The sequence below is a fragment of the Zea mays genome, chromosome 5, assembly GCF_902167145.1.
Source record: "Zea mays cultivar B73 chromosome 5, Zm-B73-REFERENCE-NAM-5.0, whole genome shotgun sequence".
NCBI lineage: Eukaryota > Viridiplantae > Streptophyta > Magnoliopsida > Poales > Poaceae > Zea > Zea mays.
In genome coordinates this window covers 1,884,741-1,904,451 of record NC_050100.1, presented here as the reverse complement: position 1 = coordinate 1,904,451, position 19,711 = coordinate 1,884,741, and the positions used below count along the sequence as shown (strand labels likewise).

Sequence of the window (19,711 nt, the reverse complement as noted above, 5' to 3'; positions counted from 1 at the left end):
GCGGGATGCAGAGGACGGCTGCGCGGGATGCAGAAGGGGGCGCGGGCACCAGCACCTTCCTCAAACGGCGCGGGCACGAGCTCCTTGCTCACGCGGGTTGCAGATGGCGGACATTGCAGACGGCGGCGCAGATTCTCCGGCACTCGTCTCCGGCGGCGCGGGCGAGTCTGAAGAGCGGATGAGTGTGCAGTCAGCAAGGAGACTCTGCGCCGTAGGGGTACTTTAGTCCACGGCTGTACACAAGCGCAACAAAACGGACGATTACAGATGACGGGACATTAACAGTACCTAAATGGCGCGAGTGTTTCGTCCATAATACCAAAGTGGCGAAGCGCGGCTGCGGAGTTACAAAGTGGCGAAGCCGCGCGACGATAGTGTTACAAATTCAAATAACTCACCAGAAGGCCCCCAAACCGCCAAAAGGCCAAGCCCACGCCATAGGCCGCCTCCTGAAACGCCTGTCCCGCCGCCTTGTCGCTTCTCTCCGCTCTGCTTCTCCGCCGCCGGCCGTCGCCTCTCTAGCGCCGCTCGCCCACTCCGGCTCCGTTACGCGCGGGGCGCAACCGCGCCTGCGGCCTGCCCAGCTGCCCCCCTCTCCAAGGTCCAGCCGACTGCCGTGACGCCGTCCGGCCGGCGTCGAGCGCGTCTCCGCGCCCCCCACCACCCCTCTCCGCGCAATCGCGCCTCCGCGGCCCCCGTCCTCTGCCTCCGACGACTGAACGTGGTGAGTGGTGACGCGACTGGCGGAGTGGTGATTGACGCGCTTGCCGGCGAGTTGCGAACTGGGTGAGGATCTCATCTTCCTCTTTCTTCCTGTGATACTACTTCTCTATAGGTTTTGGGGTCAGAAAACAGTGCACAAATGAAACAAATGTGATAGAAGGGTAACTTCGTAATTCATATAGATAAAGAATGCTGTAAAATACTTTAAATTGTTGCTTCATTTTAAACTTATAGTCATGTATAAAAATCGCCATACCTTAAATTTTGTACATCCTCCGCCACTCCCACTCACCTTGGTGGGGTTCTGGACCGGGGTAATCCCGGGAGCCTAGTGGATGGATGATGGGATCTCGCTTTATGTTCTCCAACTTTTGGTTTCATGAATTCCGAAGTAATAGTAATTGCTGATAAGAGCCTGTTCCGTGAATATGTTTAACCGCGTCAAATTCTGATTAGAACTTTGAGATATTCGATCCTGTGGTGGATTTGATGTTTATGGGAAGGACCCTTTGAGAGCTTTGCATGCCTAGTGAACCTCTTCTCTATGGGTATATAAGTTGAGTTCCCTGTTATCTGTGATTTGCCCTGACTTGATGTGCATTTTAGATTCTCAGCAACTGATTAATGATTTAATGACAGATTTTAACCAATTCAACATGTTGAGAAGAACATTTATGTGCTCATATTTTTTTAATTCAAGCAATGATAATACTAATGGTACTTCCCCGAGTGCATATCCTTGCTTTTATGAATGCAAAATTTGATCTTTAATTGTTTATTGGCCCATTATAAAATTGTACAAAGCTTCTTCAAATAAACCAATTGATCTATTATAATTGTCTCATAACCTCTCTTTATGGATTTTAGGACTGCAGAACTGATGGATTCCAACAGATGTGACATACCTACTGTAGGGATGCTAGGCCAAAGTGTTAAAATATATTCACATGTTAGTATTTCATAATTGTAGTAGCTTCAACGTTATGTATTTTAATCATGAACTTTTAGCTGCATTAAACAAATAAGTTCTGTCTGTTCATTGTTGCATAACTAAGTTTGTTGTGAATTTGTGGATGTATATATTTGTTCATGAAACTGCATTGGACTTGGACTAGCAAATTTTATGTCTGTGATATGTTTGTCTTTCTTAGAGTTCAGCCCTGCCTGCTATTTTAGTCTGGATCTGCCACTGGTCAAGGTTCAAGTATGGCTTCTGTAGGGTTGGCTCGGGTGAGTGGTGTGGCTCGCCCTCTCATGAGGCTTGTCACCATGAGCCGCATGCCGATCCTGCAGCAGCTGCACCTGGAGGAGCAGCTCCTGCGACGCACATCAGACAACTGGTGTATTATCAACGATGGCACGGCCCCTGCTACCATCGTTATGGGCGTGTCTGGGTATAAACTAAACTAAACTCCTCTTGTATTTTTTCAGAAAGGATGATTCAATCATGTATTGGCCTCCTTGTGCTCCATGTTGAGTTGCTAATTTGGTTTTGCGTGATGGCAGGAGAGTCTCGGAGCTTGTCAATATACAGCTGGTCCTCCGGGACAAGGTGCCGATTGTGAGGAGGTTCAGTGGAGGTGGCACCGTCATTGTTGATCAGGGAACGGTGTTTGTGACTTTCATTTGCAACAAGAATGTTGTTGCTGGGCTGCAGCCCTTTCCACGGGACATCATGTCATGGAGTGGTCAGTTATATGGCAAAGTTTTTGACAGATTTGGTGAATTTCATCTACGTGAGAATGGTATGGACAACCAGCACCAAGGTTCACTATTTGGTAGCTTAATATTTTATTTCTTACAGTGAGCAAAAATTCCATGTTTCAATGCATTGTATCCCGTCCTTTAAGGAATAAGGATAGACAATTATGGTCTTTGTTCTTACATTTAACTGTTTAAGTGAACATAGTTTCACTGTTTTAAAGACGTCGCCTAGGCGCCAGGCGGAGGTCCAACACCTTGTCTCGCCAAACCGCTTTAAAAACCATGCATAGTTTACTATCCTTCATTTAACATAATCTATTTCTAGATAACAAAAATCGAATTTACATTGGTCGATGATTACCTTATCACCATCATATGTCCAAATTTCTTGGAAAACCGAATTTAATGCTGAGGATCTGCAATATTGTCCAAGTGATTAAGTTATTTTGCATTTGTTTTTTCAGACTATGCATTTAGTCATCGAAAGTTTGGTGGAAATGCTCAGTCAATAACAAAAAATCGTTGGGTTCATCACACATCGTTTTTGTGGGATTATGATGTAAAAAATATGGATTATCTCAAAATCCCAAAGCGTGCACCTGAATATCGACTGGTACGATCCTACCCGTTCATCGCTTGACCTGATTTTCAGCATCCTTTGTGCATAGGCATTGAGAATGATGTTTATCACTAGCTTTTCCAATGAGATTATCAAATTTGAGCATCTTAGTTTTGATATATGTTACTCATAGGTAGTCAGGTAGGAAACCTGTACATCAGTAGTGTGCTATCATAAACGCTGGTGCCTGAATAATTGATCTTTAAAACACTGAACCATCTTTACAAGTCTCCGTTAGTTTTCGCCAGATGATGTCATAATGTTTTCCATAACGACCCGAAGTCAACTTTCGCCCCTTATTGGTGTGAACTGTCAATAGTTGTTGTGACCTAGGTCCAAGAACCGGTTGAAGTTGGTTAATCATGGCTTTACGAGCATTAGTGATTACTCCATGTGTATATATTGTGTAAGGAAAAGTTTAACAGTGATTTCCAGACCAAAGAGCTGAGCATTACTAGTACTGAACTTGGAGAGTTAAATAGGTTTTACTGTAAGTGCTTTAGTATACTTAAACCTGAAAAGTTAGATGGATTTTACTGTAATTACTGTAAGTGTTGTACTTGAATGATAACCTAGATGAGACGAAAGGTGCTGGGTAGAAATAAAGCAGTTTGGTTTTTGACCAATCATTGGTACAAAATAGTGCAATGATGGCCAGTGGTGTCACACCTTAGTAACCAGGTTCCCGGATCGATGGGGTCGAGGAACGGGAACGTGGTACGCGGTACGCTACTAAAACTAGGATTTAACACTACTGGAACGAGATTGTTCCCACGTTCCCGGAACGGAACGAATGTTCCCGGAACGAGGAACGTGGCCAAGTTCCCAGTTCCCGGTTACTAAGTGTCACACAGCAACTTGGCTTGGCTAGTCGGTTTCTGGTAGAACTTCGACTGTGGAAGTATTGCCTAGTAATGGCATGGATTGCCAAAACTCAGTGCAATCATTGACCCATTTTACACAAGAACGAGCTGTAACTGAATAATCATCGAATTTGTGATGTGAAGGACTGAAGGTAGAGTGTGAAGTTTTTAAGAGCAAACTGTTGCACTTGGGTCTAGACTTGAGTGGAGTACAATTGTTGTTATCATATAACTTTCATTGATACTCCCTCCATAAGTGCCACCTAATTTTGTGCATGTCAAACTTTCATAAATTTGACTAGATTATATAAAATATTAGCAATATTTGTATCTTCAAATAAGTGTATTATAAAAACATATTCAATGATTAATCTAGTGATACTTATTAGGTAGAATAAATATTAGTAATCTCTTATATATATTTTGTCAAAGTGGAGTACGTTTGACTCCTTGTTATGTGAAAATGACACTTAGGGGGTGTTTGGGATTGCTCTAGGTTCCAACAGTGTGAAGCTATATTTTATTATATAAATTTAAATAATTTTAGAAAATATTTTGAATCTGAATAATAAACAAAATTACTTATCTAGATGTCTTCTAAAGGTTCACAACTCTAGCTCCACAATTTTTTGGAGCATCAAATGACCTGCTTCACCAACTCCACCAAATTTTTGAGAGCTGGAGCAGTCTCTTAAATAAAAAGCGACAAAGGATGGAGGGAGTATGTTTGAAGAGTTGGAGTTGTCATTTGGAACTTTCTAGGTAGATATAAACATTGATGAAGATGTTGAGAACCATCCAGTAATACCGCAAATGATATTGGTTTCACCACGGGCTCTTAGGTCTTAACTATCTTGATTCTTGATCCAATTTTTGTGGAAATGGTTCCATGGATTATGGCTGGGAATGATCCGGATTCTTTGTATATAGAAACTTAGGGTGTTTGGTGTAGAATGAAGTGGTTCATCATCATATTACCTTTTAGCTGTGTTTGGTATGTGGAATAGAAAGAGTTGATCCATCACCACCTCATTCCTCACAAGCTAATAATTAGTTAGTACAAGGAATGAGGTCATCCTGCTACATTTGATGAATTGATTTGTGATGCATCACCTCATCTAATATGGATGGATTTCCCAAACCAAACACTTCATTAATGCACGATTTTCATTTGTACTCAAAATACTTCAACTTCATTAATGCACGACGCAGGGGTCGGTGTGCAGGGGCGGGCGCTTGCGCCTAGGGGGGATGGCGGCCACGGCCATGGCCAGGGAGGCGGTGGTGCGGGAAAGGGTGCCGCGCCTGCGACGCGTGCAACCAGGGAAGGGGAGGGGCAGCATTGGCCGTAGCAGCAGATCCGGGGGGAGACGGCCGCCAGCTATGAGTGGGGACGAGGCGGTCGCGACTCCACGGGCGCGCAGGCCTGCTCGCGCCCGGACGCCTTCTCGGGGCGGCGGCGGCATGCGCCCGAGTGCTCGTGGATCTGGCGACGCAGATACGGGGGCGTCCGGATCCGGAGGTGAGGAGATGGCCGGTGGTGGAGGTGGACGGCGCGAGCGTAGGGCGTCGACGCTTCCCGGCGCGGTCCATCAAGCAGAGAAGAGGAGGCTAGCGGCTGGGATGGTGGAGCCGCCCCGAGAGGGAAGGATGAGCCTCCCGGGGACGGTGGCGCGGAAGCAAGGGACGGTCGATGGCCTGGCAGGTGGGAGGAGCCGGCGGCGGCTGTAGGGTTGGAGAAAACCTAGCCCTCTGATACCATGTAAGAATGTGAATGCTTGTTGTATTGCATAGGAGGTGGTTACATATATATAGAAACCCAGGGTAAACCCTAACCCTAATGGGCTGGCAGCCCAACTGTGGTTCCAGCCCGTCTACGGATACACTTAGGAACACACACTCTAACATCTATAAAAAACTCGACCTAACCTTGGGCATTATATTAAGAAGACCTTCTCACGCGAGTCGAGAAAATTATGAACCTTTGCCCACTCATACACAGCGGCACAGTAGCCCATGTGAGAACGACCGCGGACCGGGGTTGGGCATTAGACCTGTGCTTTGGCATATGACAGATGAGGGTTTTTTTTTTAACCACGGCCTGAAATTCACTCTCACAGGGAGTCGAACTCATGACCTAAGGAGTGCTACTCAAACCACCTAATCGACTCAGCTAGAGACCCTTTCGCTATTTATTTCTGTAATAGTACCACTCTTGTTCCGGGTTTTGTAGGTTTTACACTTTAACCGAGCCTATTTCAGATATAAGTTATCACTCATTTTTTACAGTTGAGATTTACGAGAGGTGATTCTCAACTCAAAATGTTCACCACTAATGTAGAATTCACATTTTCTTTCCAGGCAAGAAACCACACAGATTTCTTGTGCCGCATGAAGGAGTACATACCTTCGCGATCAGTTTTCACCGATGGGGTCATTGCTGCCCTGGGAGAACACTTCTCAGTTCAGCCCATGGATCTACAAGCAATTCTTTCCGGTGATGAAGAATTTGTGCCTTCTACAAAGCTGCTGTCACAACAATACCTAGAAGAAATTGTTTCCTCCAAAGAATCCCTTGAAATTATAGAAAGCTGAAGCATGACCTGATGACCATGGTTGTCGTTTTTGTTGTGAAATGTGAGCAATTTTATTGTGAAATCCGAGCAATTATCGGCGAGCTGTGAATTCATTCAACTTTGAGTCCGACATTATTTCACTGAACCACTTACATTGTTTTTTAAGACCCAGTACATTTTTGTGGTTACTGGTTACATGCCATAAAGGGCATCAGCAGTCGATGTTTAATTATTTTTTGAGGGGCAATTAAAAGTCATTGTTTAGATTGGGGGGGGGGGGGTAGATAATGGATCTTTTTAGGTGCATTTGAAAGATGAGTAACACTATGAATGGAAAATTGTCTGCACTAACAACAATAATTCATGCAGACCTCATTTTATGACCATTTGTATTCGCCTTCATATGTGACAATCATCATTTTAGCTACAGTTGTCTTTATGCTGCAATCTCTGCTAAAGGCCACAAGGTAAAAATCACTGGATGTTAGGGACCTATTGGTACAAATAAACTGCTATTTTGATTATTTAATTAGAGCTTTGGTGCATTCACCTCAGTATTTTTTTCCTCGTGCTGTAGTCATGCTGGCCTTACTGAGCGATTCGAACTTTCCATTTGTGGTCGTGAGATTGGCAATGCATTTTCTGAGCTCAGACCCAATTGATCAGGTAAGAATGTCCTGGTTTCGTAGTGAATGCCTAAGTGCCATTTCAAATTGATTAGGTAAGAATGTCCAATTGATCAGGTAAGATTGGCAATGCATTTTCTAACGGCTGCAATTGCTTGTTTATTCATTTGATCACCACTGATTATAAAGGATTTACAAGCATAATCCTCTCCTAGAATCTAGCTTCAGACCTTTCTGATTGATTCCAAATACCCCTCTTTTTGCCTAATTAGCCCCTGTTATGGCGCCTATAACTGTTTCCAGCCATAACAACAGCTCAAGATTCCCCCAAAGCCCCTGGAAAGTTGGGAGAAGGAAGATGTAATTCAGTCTGAATTATAGATTATGTTATTGAGGTGATCATTAAGATAGATGGAAGTCACAACATGTTTGTTAGATCACTTTAATTTCAAATTGCATTTTATCTTTGTTGCATAGAAGCCGTTTTGAAAATCAAATAAAACTGCACATTGATAATCGTGTTGCAATGGCTAAGGAGATCAAATCTACTGAGGATGAAGGCTATGATTATTATTCCTATGAAGTTTTTAGACGAAGGCTTTTTTACTTCGTTCTAATGTGGAATGCCACCAGCATCAAGAATGGTATGACTGGTTAAATTGTGCATTTCCACTGATGCATCGATAGTGTGCGAGCAATGTGTTGGTTTGGCTACAACTGTTGCGTCATCTGTGCGTAACATTGGCTATTGTATCCATGCATACAATATTTATTGGCTGTTTGATCATTTTCTTGACCCTTCAGCAGCCATTGCATAGACATCGAGTTTCTTGGAGGTTTCAGGCTTGGAACCTTCAGGAGAAGCTTTAGAGACGAAGAGCTTTTTCCTGCTGTCTGGATGAGGAGGTATCTTGCAGCTGCAACAAAGGAACAAAAAAAAACTTGTAGCAGAGTAAGAAATCATTGACACTGAACAAAAAAAAAATACAGAGCCATGCTTCAATCCAGATCTATTCCCTCTATTAGAAGGGGATAATCAAAACAGCGCTGCCGATGTATCCCAATGGTATCTTTGTCAAGGAGAGCGGGCACATGCCCTCCATTCCCTATAGGGTTAGGCCGTCTCCAGCAGCGCCCCCTAAATTCCATCCCCTAAAAGAATATTCTATGTCATTTACACCACACTCTAAAAGATTCTATTCTCTATATATTCTCAGTCTCCAACAACGTCCCCTAAAGCTATAGGGTTATCAGATTCCCTTTTTCCATTTTTTCTGTTTTCTTTGTTTTGTTCCCATTTCACGCTATACAAATGATGCGCAAAAAGTGTATTTATTAATTTTCGAATTAATAATTTCGAATTGTCAAATTTAATTAACATTGTTATTTTGAGCAGGAAGTCGTTCTCGGCCACAAACACCAGCACACGCGGATGGCCACGCCGGCGGCGGAGACTCGCACGGCCGTGTCGTGCGCGATGTTGGCGTCGGCGTTGCAGCCCGCCAGGAACACGCGGGACAGGTCGGCGTGCTCCAGCAGCCACGGGTCCTCGCCGAGCGTCACCGCCCACCGCAGCGCCGCCCACGCGTCGTCGTACGCGGCGGGCAGCTTGTGCTCCGGCGCGAGGCGGTAGTAGACGGACATGCCGATGGCGCCCGAGCGGGCGACGAGGTCGTTGAGGTAGCTGTGCCGCGAGCGGTCCGGCGGCGCAGGGGAAATGGTTGCCATACGAATGAAGAGGGAAACCTCCGCGTCGGTGCAGGATTCACCAGCGGCCGATGTGTAGCAAACGCATAGAGTCCGCCACATTTACAGGATGGAAGGCGAACGGTAAAATTTAGAGTGCCATTTACCGGTCATTGCTGGAGGCACACAGAACGTCTGTATCCGCTAAACTTACCGAATAGAACCATATACAGAACCTTGTTAGAGACAGCCTTAGTCTGTGGAGCGGTAAGGCAGCCCTTCACTTGAAACCACACATGTTTCTTTTGCCGAACTTTATATAACAATCCGCCAAACCAGAAGAGCTTCACGAGACAGTCTATCATTTACAACATATTTTAAAAGATTATATCATCTATATTTTCATCATCTCCAGTAGTATCGTCTAATTCGGTTCTCTATATTTACAGCGTTCTCAAATTTTACAATACACAGTTGTTTTTATCGATCACTTCAAAAATAACAGTTCACATGTCGCGAAATTTAAATATGTAGCACATATTTGTTTTATGTTGAAATTAATATTAGTTCATATTTAGGCAAATAATTTACTACACATTGTCGTTTTCATATACGCAATAAAAAAAAATCTTCTTATGCTGCCAAAAATAAATTAGGGACTAATTATAATAATTACATTTTGTAACCTACATTACTAATCGTTTTTTTTTCATAACGAAAAAGCTATCCAACTATGCTTATGTCTATATTGTTCATGTCTATATGTGTATTGGACATAAACATCGGTCATGTCTCTATTGCTTCTCAGACATTTCGTCGAGCATCGGCTAGACGACGCGCAGCGATGCCAGCGTCTGCGCGAGCGTGTCGTCCTCCCCGAGCCGCGGCTGGTCGCCTTGAGGACGCGTCTCCTCGTCAGTCATCCCTCATCTCCCTGGGAGAAGGCGCGGGCCACGCTGTGGCAGCCTTCCTGTCGACCACCGCATCATGGCCGTCGGGGTGGAGCTTCCACGCAGCAGCGGTGCACCTGGCCTCGGTCGCGACATTCGCAACCGAGCGCTCGAGCCAGCAGAAGGACCACGGCCTCGAAGACTACGACGGCCTCGATGTCGCACGGGCAGAGGCAGCCAGTCCGCCGCCCTCGATGTCGGCGAGCTGTTCCAGCCACCGCTCCAAGCTGCAGCCATGAGGTGGTGGTACATCACGCGAAAGGCGCTCGACGAAATGCTCAAGCCGCTGTGAAGCTATAAAGGACTGTTCTGGTTTGTGAAGCCATAAACGGAAACTACGACGGCCTTGCAATATTAGTTATTGTTTAGTAAAAAAAATATATTATTAATTAAGTTGACATATTAGAGTTGATGAAGATTAGGATACAATCTTTTAGAGTATCTTATAAAGAATATATAATATTTGTTTAGATGATAAAATTTAGAGGACGTTCTATAGAGATAGTAGATTCTAAAATAGCGAGATGAACCAAGGTGCCATATAAAAAAATGATATCTCAGTTCCACAACTCTAATATAATTGAATATAGACGTGATTATATATACATGTAACACAAATTTAGAAACCAAACACAATTTTATAAAGCAGCTTGCATTTACAGAATAATCACCTCCAGTCTCCTGAAACTGCAACTTGTGTGCATGCAGATCGCAATGTGCAAGCGCAACAACTTGAGGGCAGAGTGTTGGCGGCAGCTCGCTCGACTCAGTTTGACGGCTGGGAAGGCTTTCTGGGCCTGTGCTGCTCGGCTTCCACTCGCAATTGAGGCCCATTGGGCCGCCGCCTCAGACCCCTTTCGCCAACCCCTTCCTCCTCGAGCCGCCGTCGCCAGATCTCCCCCAGGGACGCGCTCATCCTTTTGCCTCTCAACTGTGCTGTGCAGGAACCTGCGGGGAAGGCGGTCGCTCGCTCGCTGAGAGAATGCCTCTGGGGCTGACGCTGGGCTCGCTGGGGCGGTCGATGCGCCGGAAGCGGCTGTCCTCGCTCGACATCCTCTCCTCCAAGCGGGCGCCGCGGGATTACTACAAGGGCAAGAACTGCAAGCCCACCGGGTTCCACACCCGCAAAGGTACCATTTCGCCCTCCACTGGTCCAGCAGTCCTCCAGGTCGCCCGTGCTTTGTCGTCTGGGCTATGTTTTGGTGGTGCAGTTCGTCAATTCGTACCCGTCTCTTGCTTGCAAGATTAGGCGATCATTGAGATATTGGGGTGAGGATTCACAGGAGTGAACTGCGCGATCATTGTCGCTTGAAGAGACCATCTGCTGGAAAAACATAATGACGTTAGGTGAAACTTAGCAATGTTTTCAGCCAAACGGAGTGGTGATGGTATGCATGAGTTGAACAGCGTTAAGTGAATCGGGCAATCCAGCGGCAGTTGACGACGTCCCAATTGTAAGTTTATAATTTCAGTTGACAAACCACCTGGATTACCACCCCACATTATTATCCGTTTGAATATTAGGGGGTAGCAGTGGCACCTGACAAACCATCTGGGTTATCAAATGCAAGCTGCTAGAAAAATTATGGCTCAATATGCAGACTAACATAATCATCACTTCTCAAGCTATGAATTAGTAGGTTAACCCTATAATTGCTCAAAGGAGAAACAGGGAAACTATGGAATAAGCAAATCTATACATTACTAAAGAAGCGTTGGATCTAACTACAAATAGAAGAACATTTAGAACAGGATTAATGTTCAATGTTTCTAGATTCTAGTATAGATAATGTCATAACAACACATAGAAAACTGCCAAAAATGACAGTAAAATTAATCATTCACAAAGCAAGACTGGAATAACAAGAAATCACTGTTAACCATGAAGGAGCTCGCAAATGCATGTGATTGCTATCCCAAACAATCTTTCTGCTGCAACATTGCAGTTCAGGTAGATATCATATATTATGAATTTATGATGACAACAAATGCCTTTCCTTCCAAGTAAATTTATAAAATAATCTTCTAGCGTCGCAAGATCAAGTATACCTATAGAGTTGGAAAACATCTCACCTCATTATGACGTATCATATATATGAATGATATACATGTTACTATACTCTAGATGATTTATTTCGACTGCATCAATAATTCAATAGCATAAGTAGTCAAAGCTACACAGACAAATAGTCAGAAGAGTGCAGAAAAATAGCCAATTTAAGCTATGAATGAGTCCAAAAATAGAAAAACAAACTCAAAAGGCTAGATAAAATCGAAGCATGTAGTATTCTATAACTACAGTACTGTGTTCATTGAGTGAGCAAAGCAGACCTTATTGCATAGAAGCCTCCCATATAACAATATCTTGATGCACTGATTCACCCATTGGCCCCTGATAAATGAGTATTTAGAGGTCTAACATATAAAATAATGGATGAGCAAACAAATTAGTATGAAACTAAGACCTACTTGAGCCCGTCAAAGTCCAAATTCAAATAAATTCTTTGACTTTCCAGCTACAAGTAGGTGGTGTGTCACATTTGTGGTAACCAGAGAAGTGTAGCTGACCAGAGAAGCAGAAGCAGTAACAACAACAACAACAGAGTGTTTTAGTCCCAAGCAAATTGGGGCCGGCTAGAGTTGAAATCCAATCGAAACCATAAGTCAAAGTTTAGGCACATGAATAGTTGTTTTCTTTTTTTTTCTATTTAAGGCTAAATCTTTGGGTATATTCCATTCTTCTCCATTTACTGCATCTTCCCATGGCAACAACTTCGGTCTTCCTCTGCCTCTCTTTACATTGCTATCGCATCTTACGATCCTATTATGCACCGGTGCCTCTAGAGGAGTTGCCTGAGAAGCATAGTCTCTTTTTATATGTAGATCAGCATATGTGGTGTAGTGGCAGGGATGTTAATGTCTTGCTGGTTTGAGCCCCAGATCACGCCTAGTCCGTAGAGCACCTGTAGGAAACTAGGAAGTCATTCTTTACACCACACTCTTTGTCTTACTTCTCAAGTCAACACTTTCAACACTATTATTAAGTTGTAGTTGACATAATTCTAGTTCCATTCAACCCTTTCTCATTGCTGTGAGTAAATGTTTTTACTTGTTATCTTTATAAGCTATCTTAAAAGCTTAACTGCTTTTGTAGGTGGATATGTGATTGTTGATGAAAAGTTGCCAAGATTTGTGGTCCCTGACTTGACTGATTTCAAGGTAATTGCCTTTCGTTGTTCTTTTTTTCTTGGGGAGGGGGGACGGTCGCACTTTACATACTTAGATAGCATGATCAACACCACGGTTTAGTTTGCTGGATGAAATAGGAAGGCATTCAATTTACTTTCAGCACTAGGAACTTGGAGTACCGGTGCCCCAATTTAGGTTAAAAAAGTGTATCCCTGATAATTAAAAAATTTGCAAATCCAACGCAAAACAGTTATTTCTAGAATTTTGAGTTAATCTATTACTATTACCATAGCAAAGTTGAGCATAAGACTGGTGGGAATGACAGGGCCTGAAGGTGGACAATTGTCACATATAACCACCTATGTGCAAAGATTAATTGAGTTACAACCTTTTCCTGCATTTTCTCATGAATCAGATGTCATGTGTTGCATGATTGCAGCTGAAGGCATACGTGTCACAATGCGCCAGGGACCTCACAGCGTCGACAGCATCCTCTACTTCAGCAGAAAGTACTGAAAGCAAGAGCTGATCTGATCTTTGCTTGCGGGGAGGCAGCCCAACTCTGAAGTTATGTTTCCCTAGACTGCCCATGTTCCGAGGATTAGCATCAGCATTCTAGCTACAAACATTTCAGATATCTTTCTTGTAAGGGCAAACATTATGGCATACCTAGATTCACTTTTCCTGCTTGTAATTTTGATCTTCATTTTGAAGTAATAAGTACTTGAGTTAAGGGGACATTTCTTGTGGAAAAAATGACGGGAAATAGCTGGACGTTCCTCTTGTGAGCTACGGTGTGCTTCTGACTTCGATTTAGTTGGGTCTCGTCTCGTCCACTTCGACTTCTTTAAGATCATTAAGAAATTTTCTTTCAGTTAATTAAATTGTAAGCGATTATTTTTATTTTGAACGTTTTTTAAATAAAATTTAAAATTGATTTCTCTAAAATTTATTTCCAACTGATGTAGGGCTTGTTCGTTTTCATCTCCATAGAAGAGTGGATGGGATTAAATTTATAATAAGTCAAAATCTCTATTAATTTTTTTTCAATCTCATCTCATCCATGTGGTATAGAAATAATCGAACAAACTTTGTTTGGCAGCCCTGAAATATGGTCAAGGCTGACTCCATCAAGAGACAGTAAAAGACCCTGTACGTCAAATATATCGGATCTGAACATTCGCTAGGGCTCCAACAAGAAACGTTAAAGCATCTGCTAAAACATAGCGTGTGCTTCTCGTCCGCCAAATATAGCAGTCTAGCAATCGCTCCCTATTCACTGTTCGCTCTCCCACGCGATCTCCTTCTGCTACCTCTCGTGCTATCTTGGAAGCTATTGCACCCGTGTGTGCAAACAACTGAAGGTGGAAGAAGAGGTGTGGTGAGATGAGGAGGAGCATGCGCGCCAGGAACGAGGGCAGCACGCGTGGCTGATTGCCAGGGAGAAGGACGAGCTCGCCCAGCCACTGGCGAGGACGACACGTAGCCGTCGAAGATGCGAGCTCGATCGTCGACCCACACAAGACCTGGCTCCAACGTTTAGATCCTTGACGACGGCCAAGCTCCAACGCCGGCGGCACACAGAGAGCCAGCAAGGGCACCCGCGTGCAACCCCTCTTGCGTGTTTGACGAGGTGTTCTAGGAAGACGTACCGGGGAATTGTGGATTTTGACGTAGAGGGGAATTGTGGATTTTGACTTCGTGCACATTTTTGCTTAGAAATAAAACACGTTTCTAATGCAATATATGGTAGATAAGTTGTACAAGATGAAAATTAGATAACTAAATTATATAAAAAAGTGAGAATAAATATGGTAGTTAGTAGATTTCTGTTAGCACTATAGCTTTAGAGAACCACTTTTAGGGGACGTCGCTGAAGATTGAGATGATATAGAGGATATAATTTTTTCGAGTGTGTTATAAAGGACCAAATTTATGGGTGAAGACAGCCTCAATGTCGTGTTCACGAGACTCCGCAGGGAACCTAACGGCCGGAAAAGCAATCCAAGTTTGACGTGTTGTACGTACGTTTCACGTTTCATATAGCTACACCTATATATAAGACGGGACAGACACCATGCATTGCATACACAGGCCTCCTCACAAAACTGTCATAACCGTCACACACACGACGTACACTTGGGACTTCGCCATAGCCAGCAAGCAAGGTACCTTCGTTCGACTTCATCTCCGATCCACCATGTGCGACGACTGCGAGTACTGCTGCTCCTGCTGCACCCCGTACCAGCGCTTCGCGTGCGGCTTCTGCATCGGCCTCGTCGTCATCGCCTTGGTCGCCGTCATCGTCGTGCTCATCCTCGGCTACGGCCACGCGGCGCAGCCCAGGTTCGAGGTCGACGACGCCTCGCTCGCGCGCTTCACCGTCGCCACCTCGCCGTCCGGGGGCAGTGCCACCGCCATCTCCTACAACCTGACGCTCACGCTGGGCGTGCGCAACCCCAACTGGGCCATGGGCGCCACCTTCCGGTCCCTCGAGGCCGACTACCTCTTCGAGGACCAGCGCTTCGACCGCGTCGACGTCGTCTCCGCGCCCCCCTACGTCCTGTCCGCCAGGAAGACCGCCGTGTTCCGCCTCTCCAGCGGCGCCGACGCCGTCAGCGTCGTGCTCGGGAGCGCCGGCGTCAGGGCGTACAGGAGGCAGAGCGCCAAGGGGGTGTTCGACGTCGAGGCGAAGCTCTCCGGCGAGGTCAAGTACCAACTGCACACCACGTGGTGCAGGCTGGAGGCCAAGTGCCCACTCAGTCTGCAGCTCGGGTCGCCGGACGGTGGCGCCGCCGTCGTCTTCCAGAAGACAACCTGCGAGGTGCTCCGATCATCGCAGAAGGGATGCTAAGCTGTTCGCCGCTAGCCGTCGCTGTGATTTTTTTTTGTTTAGTTGCTCTTGCTTTGTTTATTTTTTCCCTTTCTTCGTGAAAGTTTGGAGTGATCATCATGCGTAAGCGTAATGCGATGTTTGGGGTTGTGCTTGGCTTGTTTGAGACCCGGAAATCAAATTAAATTTCAAACGAATTTCACCATATGCATACAAGTACTGTATTCTATGGCCATATATATGAAAATTATTTTTTACTTATTCTGTGACCATTTAATATTATTATGTAAACACACACTCTGCAAAAAGAAGCACACAAAGGCGCCAGCAAGAGAATGCTTGGTACACATCTCTTCATTGCAGCGAAGTGGAATTCAATCCCTTGCTTCAAACTGGAGAGTGCCGCTTTTATCTCTTTCTTGCCCTCTCCTCTTCGCTCCGCTGTCCAACGTACACGAAGGACAAGGGAGTCAGGGCATGAGTACAGCGTTGGTAATGGTTTACAATCCAAATGCTTGTTCACAATTTTGTTAGTCCAAAATTATTTCTAATTCAAAAATAAATAAAATAAGGCTCGATTCTTAAATTTTAAAGCTAGTTTAGGAGCTACAAAACCGAATAGGATTGGAGGGACTAAAATATCTTTCTTATTCAAATTTAAATAAGAAATAAATTTTAGCCTCTCCAATCCTCTCCGGTTTTGTGGCTCCCAAACTAGCGTTTATAGTGTAAAATTTAGAGCACACTGTCACCTGTCACCCGTAGTTGGCAAAGAACAAAATTTGCTGGGTAAAATTTTGAATCTTGCACAGAAACAAGAGCTCTGCAACATGCCGAGCATGAAAAAAACGCCGTCACAGACACAAAGAAATGGTCCATCATATAAAGATCGGAGTGCATATGTTTAAAAGAACAAATACATTCGAACCTTGATCAGCAAAGTAACCTAGACCAACATACTAAAACCCTGTACACGCTGGGTGAGAATGCAAAAGGAGGTGATACTGATAACGTAAAGCACATAATACCAGTAACTCTACCGGCCCACCGTAAGGCGACAACAAGAGTTTCCATTGCCTGAAGAGCTTCTGTTCTTGTCTTGGTTATACTCTGAAGCAAACTACCTATGTCAACAGAGGGGAGGGGATGAGAGGTTATCAGTCACCAATCATTTCATGTCCCTCCACTTCGCTGTGGCTTGAGGCGGTCTGAGCAGAACTGTTACTGCCCCGGCAATGCAATAGCTGAAGCTGAAGGCTCTGAATAAGCTCATTAAGCTGCTGAATGTTTTTCTCTTGTGCCAATATTACCTGAAAGTAAAACATTAAATTATGACCTGAAATGTATTTTAACATAATGACCAGAGAGGCAGAGACTGAGATTTTCTCACTTTTTTTAATCCATAAGAAAGTAATTGCCAAAGAATAGAGCCACAGCTATTCAGGCAATAGTATATCTACCGACAATGAAATGTGCTTTTCACAGCTACTAACATGGAACAGTGAAACTTTCTAATAATAACAATAGAATTGCCAAAAGGCCACCAGTGTAGGAATCACTTGGCAGATGAAGCCAGCTACATGATGTTCCGAGGAAATGACGAAGCTGGTGTACAGCTTTTAAAGTGCTCAAACCCTAGGGCTATACAATCAAGCATCCATTGTTATTCATTTCATTTTATCTGAGAACTACAAAGCCATTGGTTGTTCCCATCTATCATCACAGGCCATAGGTATTTCCAGAAAAAGTATGTAAAACAAAGTGGTCAACTCTAGTCATGACTCATGATATTAAGGTCAACTGCAAGGTTATCGAGCGAGCTAGAAAATGGCCACTGAAATCACCATACTCCAATTATATCATATACGAAAACATATCGTTACCACATAACCTTGAACTGCAAGCAACCTTGCATACCGTACTGTCCAAACTATCAAACTTGGGACCTACCGTAGTGACTCAAAAAGCAGGTGAAGAATATGAGTTGAAGGATTATAGCACATTCTGAGCCAGAACCACTTAAGAGTATTTTTAGGGCTCATAAATGTTACACCCCACAATTGCTCCAAGTCAAAGATGTTCAGCCCTTGGTTTACAAATTTAAAGCTCTACAATAGGACGACCTACAGAAGAAAGCGGAAGCAGAAAAGATTCATAAAGGAGTGATGCATTTACCATTTCAGAAAAGCTAAGTCTGTTAAGTCAACCGCCTGACAAACAAAGCCAGTAGAACTAAAAAGCCAGAGGTTTTACTCAATCTCTGCAGACTACACTTTGATGACGGCTTTAATGTCTGTGCTCCCAGCTCTATCAGTGTGGCGGTACTATCCGACTAAATCAATTTATTCAGAAGGCATCACAACATGATAAATTGAGAAACAAAATAACATCAATGCAACAAATGAAATGAATAAATTAATGAGCTTCTACCAGAAAGATGGCCACTGATTTCCACCCAACTAAAAGTGAAGAAAAACTAAATAACAATGCAGGTGCTCACTTTCTCTTTAACAGCATCCTCCCTTCCAAGCGCCTGTTGCCTCCTTCGTGTAGCTGTTGGATTCGCCTCAGCCTCACCAATATGCTGCTTCCACTCAAACTGTGATGTGACAATGAGCACGAGCAGGAGGAAGATAAGAACTATTGGCCTAAAATTCATCACGCCGATCAGCAATTACAGAACCTATAAAATATGCCATAGAGCAAGCTAATTAGAGAATTTGTGATAGCTAAAAAACAAAAAATTCAACATCACATTAATCAACTTTGGAAGAAAAAATACAATAGTTTAGTTAAAGGAAGGAAAGAAATAAATGCCAGACAACTTAGGGTTTACTGGTAGCAGTTTTTAAGATAGTTAACAATGACACGTTTTTTACATTAAGTGTTCAGAGAGTTCCAATTAATAGGAAATATTCCCATTAAAAGGATGATACTAGATCTTAGTAAGGGCAAATAATGTTGCTATAAATGTCAAACTGAAGATCACTTGTCGTCGTAACAGAGGGGTTAACAAAAACGAATAAATCGAAACTTCAGTGTTCAGTCAATTACTGAAGCACCCACATGTAGAGAAGTATTACTGTATAACCGAACTCTGTGACAACATATTGAGGGTAAATCAGCATTCCTGCTTCAAGTAATCATAATTAAGGACGTGAATTTCCGTTATGATCAACATATACTAGTACTCTAGCACCGTAAGGGCTTGTTCGTTTAATCCATGTGGATTGGGTGCGATTGAGTTTCAATCCCAAGTAATTTAAAATCTTTCATATTTTTTACAATCTCATCCAATCCATATGAAAAAATTGAGATAGGAATAACCGAACAAAGTCTAACTTGACATGTACTGTATATACCACCAAAATCCACTACAACACAAGCACGGCATAAATGGGGAGATCATTAATTAAATCGCCAGGAAACAGCATACATAATTAAGAAACCCCAACTTCACAGCGTGCCAGGTTATCCAGTAGTAAAAACATACCACAAACCGAAACGGATGTACCAGTTCCACAAGAGAGCGGGACTGCGGGAGTAACCCAGGGATCCGACGGCCACGTCGACGACGGACTACCAAATGCGAGCCAGGAACTCACCGGGAGAGGGAGAAAGGAAATCTCACCGTCTCATATCACGCCGCGGACGCAGATTAGGGGAACCGACGTGGGACGCGGGGTGGGGAGGGGAGAGCCGGGTCCCTCTTCCGATTCCTTGATACCACCGATCCAACGGGTTCCAGCTTGCCCGCCCGTCCGCCCGCCACGCTTTGACTGCCGCTACTCCTACTCCTCCACTCCTTGGTTGGCTGCAGTTTCGCAGCAGCCGAAAGGGAAATTCCCCTGTTGGATTTCAGTTTCTTAGATTTTCTTCGTCCTATTTTGATGGTGAATTTCTTTTTCCTTTCCCTGTTCGTAAAATTCCTCGCGCAGCCGT

General features: G+C 43.9%; 4 protein-coding genes across 7 annotated transcripts; 3 read left to right on the top strand and 1 right to left on the bottom strand.

Annotated features, from left to right (window-relative positions):
- The first annotated feature begins 425 nt into the window (after nt 1–425).
- Nucleotides 426–6,865, top strand: LOC100383290 (Biotin/lipoate A/B protein ligase family). 2 transcript variants are annotated; one of them, XM_020553506.3, is made up of 5 exons: nt 426–786; nt 1,591–2,117; nt 2,230–2,468; nt 2,892–3,040; nt 6,271–6,865. In XM_020553506.3, exons 2-5 carry the CDS (start codon nt 1,930–1,932, stop codon nt 6,502–6,504), a joined length of 810 nt encoding a protein of 269 aa, XP_020409095.1. In that variant the 5' UTR covers nt 426–786; nt 1,591–1,929; the 3' UTR covers nt 6,505–6,865. The 2 variants fall into 2 exon arrangements, with proteins under 2 accessions (XP_020409095.1, NP_001169421.1); NM_001175950.1 differs by having other exon boundaries at nt 446–786; nt 1,875–2,117; nt 6,271–6,686.
- Nucleotides 6,866–9,603: 2,738 nt separating this feature from the next.
- LOC100278608 (Mitochondrial ribosomal protein L27) lies at nt 9,604–13,685 on the top strand. Its single transcript, NM_001151830.1, is given in 4 exon segments — nt 9,604–10,059; nt 10,456–10,877; nt 12,902–12,966; nt 13,376–13,685. Coding segments are annotated over 3 exon segments (303 nt in total). The 5' UTR covers nt 9,604–10,059; nt 10,456–10,729; the 3' UTR covers nt 13,466–13,685.
- A 1,341-nt stretch (nt 13,686–15,026) lies between these two features.
- On the top strand, nt 15,027–16,030 carry LOC103625732 (NDR1/HIN1-like protein 10). The gene has a single exon (XM_008646126.3). The coding sequence runs from the start codon at nt 15,137–15,139 to the stop codon at nt 15,788–15,790; it is 654 nt and encodes a 217-aa protein (XP_008644348.1). The 5' UTR covers nt 15,027–15,136; the 3' UTR covers nt 15,791–16,030.
- A 598-nt stretch (nt 16,031–16,628) lies between these two features.
- Nucleotides 16,629–19,662, bottom strand: LOC100276186 (uncharacterized). Of its 3 annotated transcripts, none has more exons than NR_175830.1 (3): nt 19,401–19,662; nt 18,270–18,368; nt 16,629–17,079 (listed from the first exon to the last, which is right to left on the bottom strand). NR_175830.1 is itself a non-coding variant. In NM_001150032.3 (3 exons), the coding sequence occupies exons 2-3, from the start codon at nt 18,426–18,428 to the stop codon at nt 16,927–16,929; spliced, it is 312 nt and encodes a 103-aa protein (NP_001143504.1). In that variant the 5' UTR covers nt 18,429–18,452; nt 19,401–19,662; the 3' UTR covers nt 16,629–16,926. The 3 variants fall into 3 exon arrangements, 2 of the variants coding, with proteins under 2 accessions (NP_001143504.1, NP_001391220.1); NM_001150032.3 differs by having other exon boundaries at nt 18,270–18,452; NM_001404291.1 differs by having other exon boundaries at nt 18,270–18,452; nt 19,263–19,618.
- Nucleotides 19,663–19,711: the final 49 nt, after the last annotated feature.

Coding starts and splice junctions, on each gene's coding strand:
- LOC100383290 (XM_020553506.3), top strand. CDS start 1,930: ATGGCTTCTGTAGGGTTGGCTCGGGTGAGTGGTGTGGCTCGCCCTCTC. Junction 2,118..2,229: donor ATCGTTATGGGCGTGTCTGG/GTATAAACTAAA, acceptor GCGTGATGGCAG/GAGAGTCTCGGAGCTTGTCA. Junction 2,469..2,891: donor ATTTCATCTACGTGAGAATG/GTATGGACAACC, acceptor TTGTTTTTTCAG/ACTATGCATTTAGTCATCGA.
- LOC103625732 (XM_008646126.3), top strand. CDS start 15,137: ATGTGCGACGACTGCGAGTACTGCTGCTCCTGCTGCACCCCGTACCAG.
- LOC100276186 (NM_001150032.3), bottom strand. CDS start 18,428: ATGAATTTTAGGCCAATAGTTCTTATCTTCCTCCTGCTCGTGCTCATT. Junction 17,080..18,269: donor AGGATGCTGTTAAAGAGAAA/GTGAGCACCTGC, acceptor TTTTACTTTCAG/GTAATATTGGCACAAGAGAA.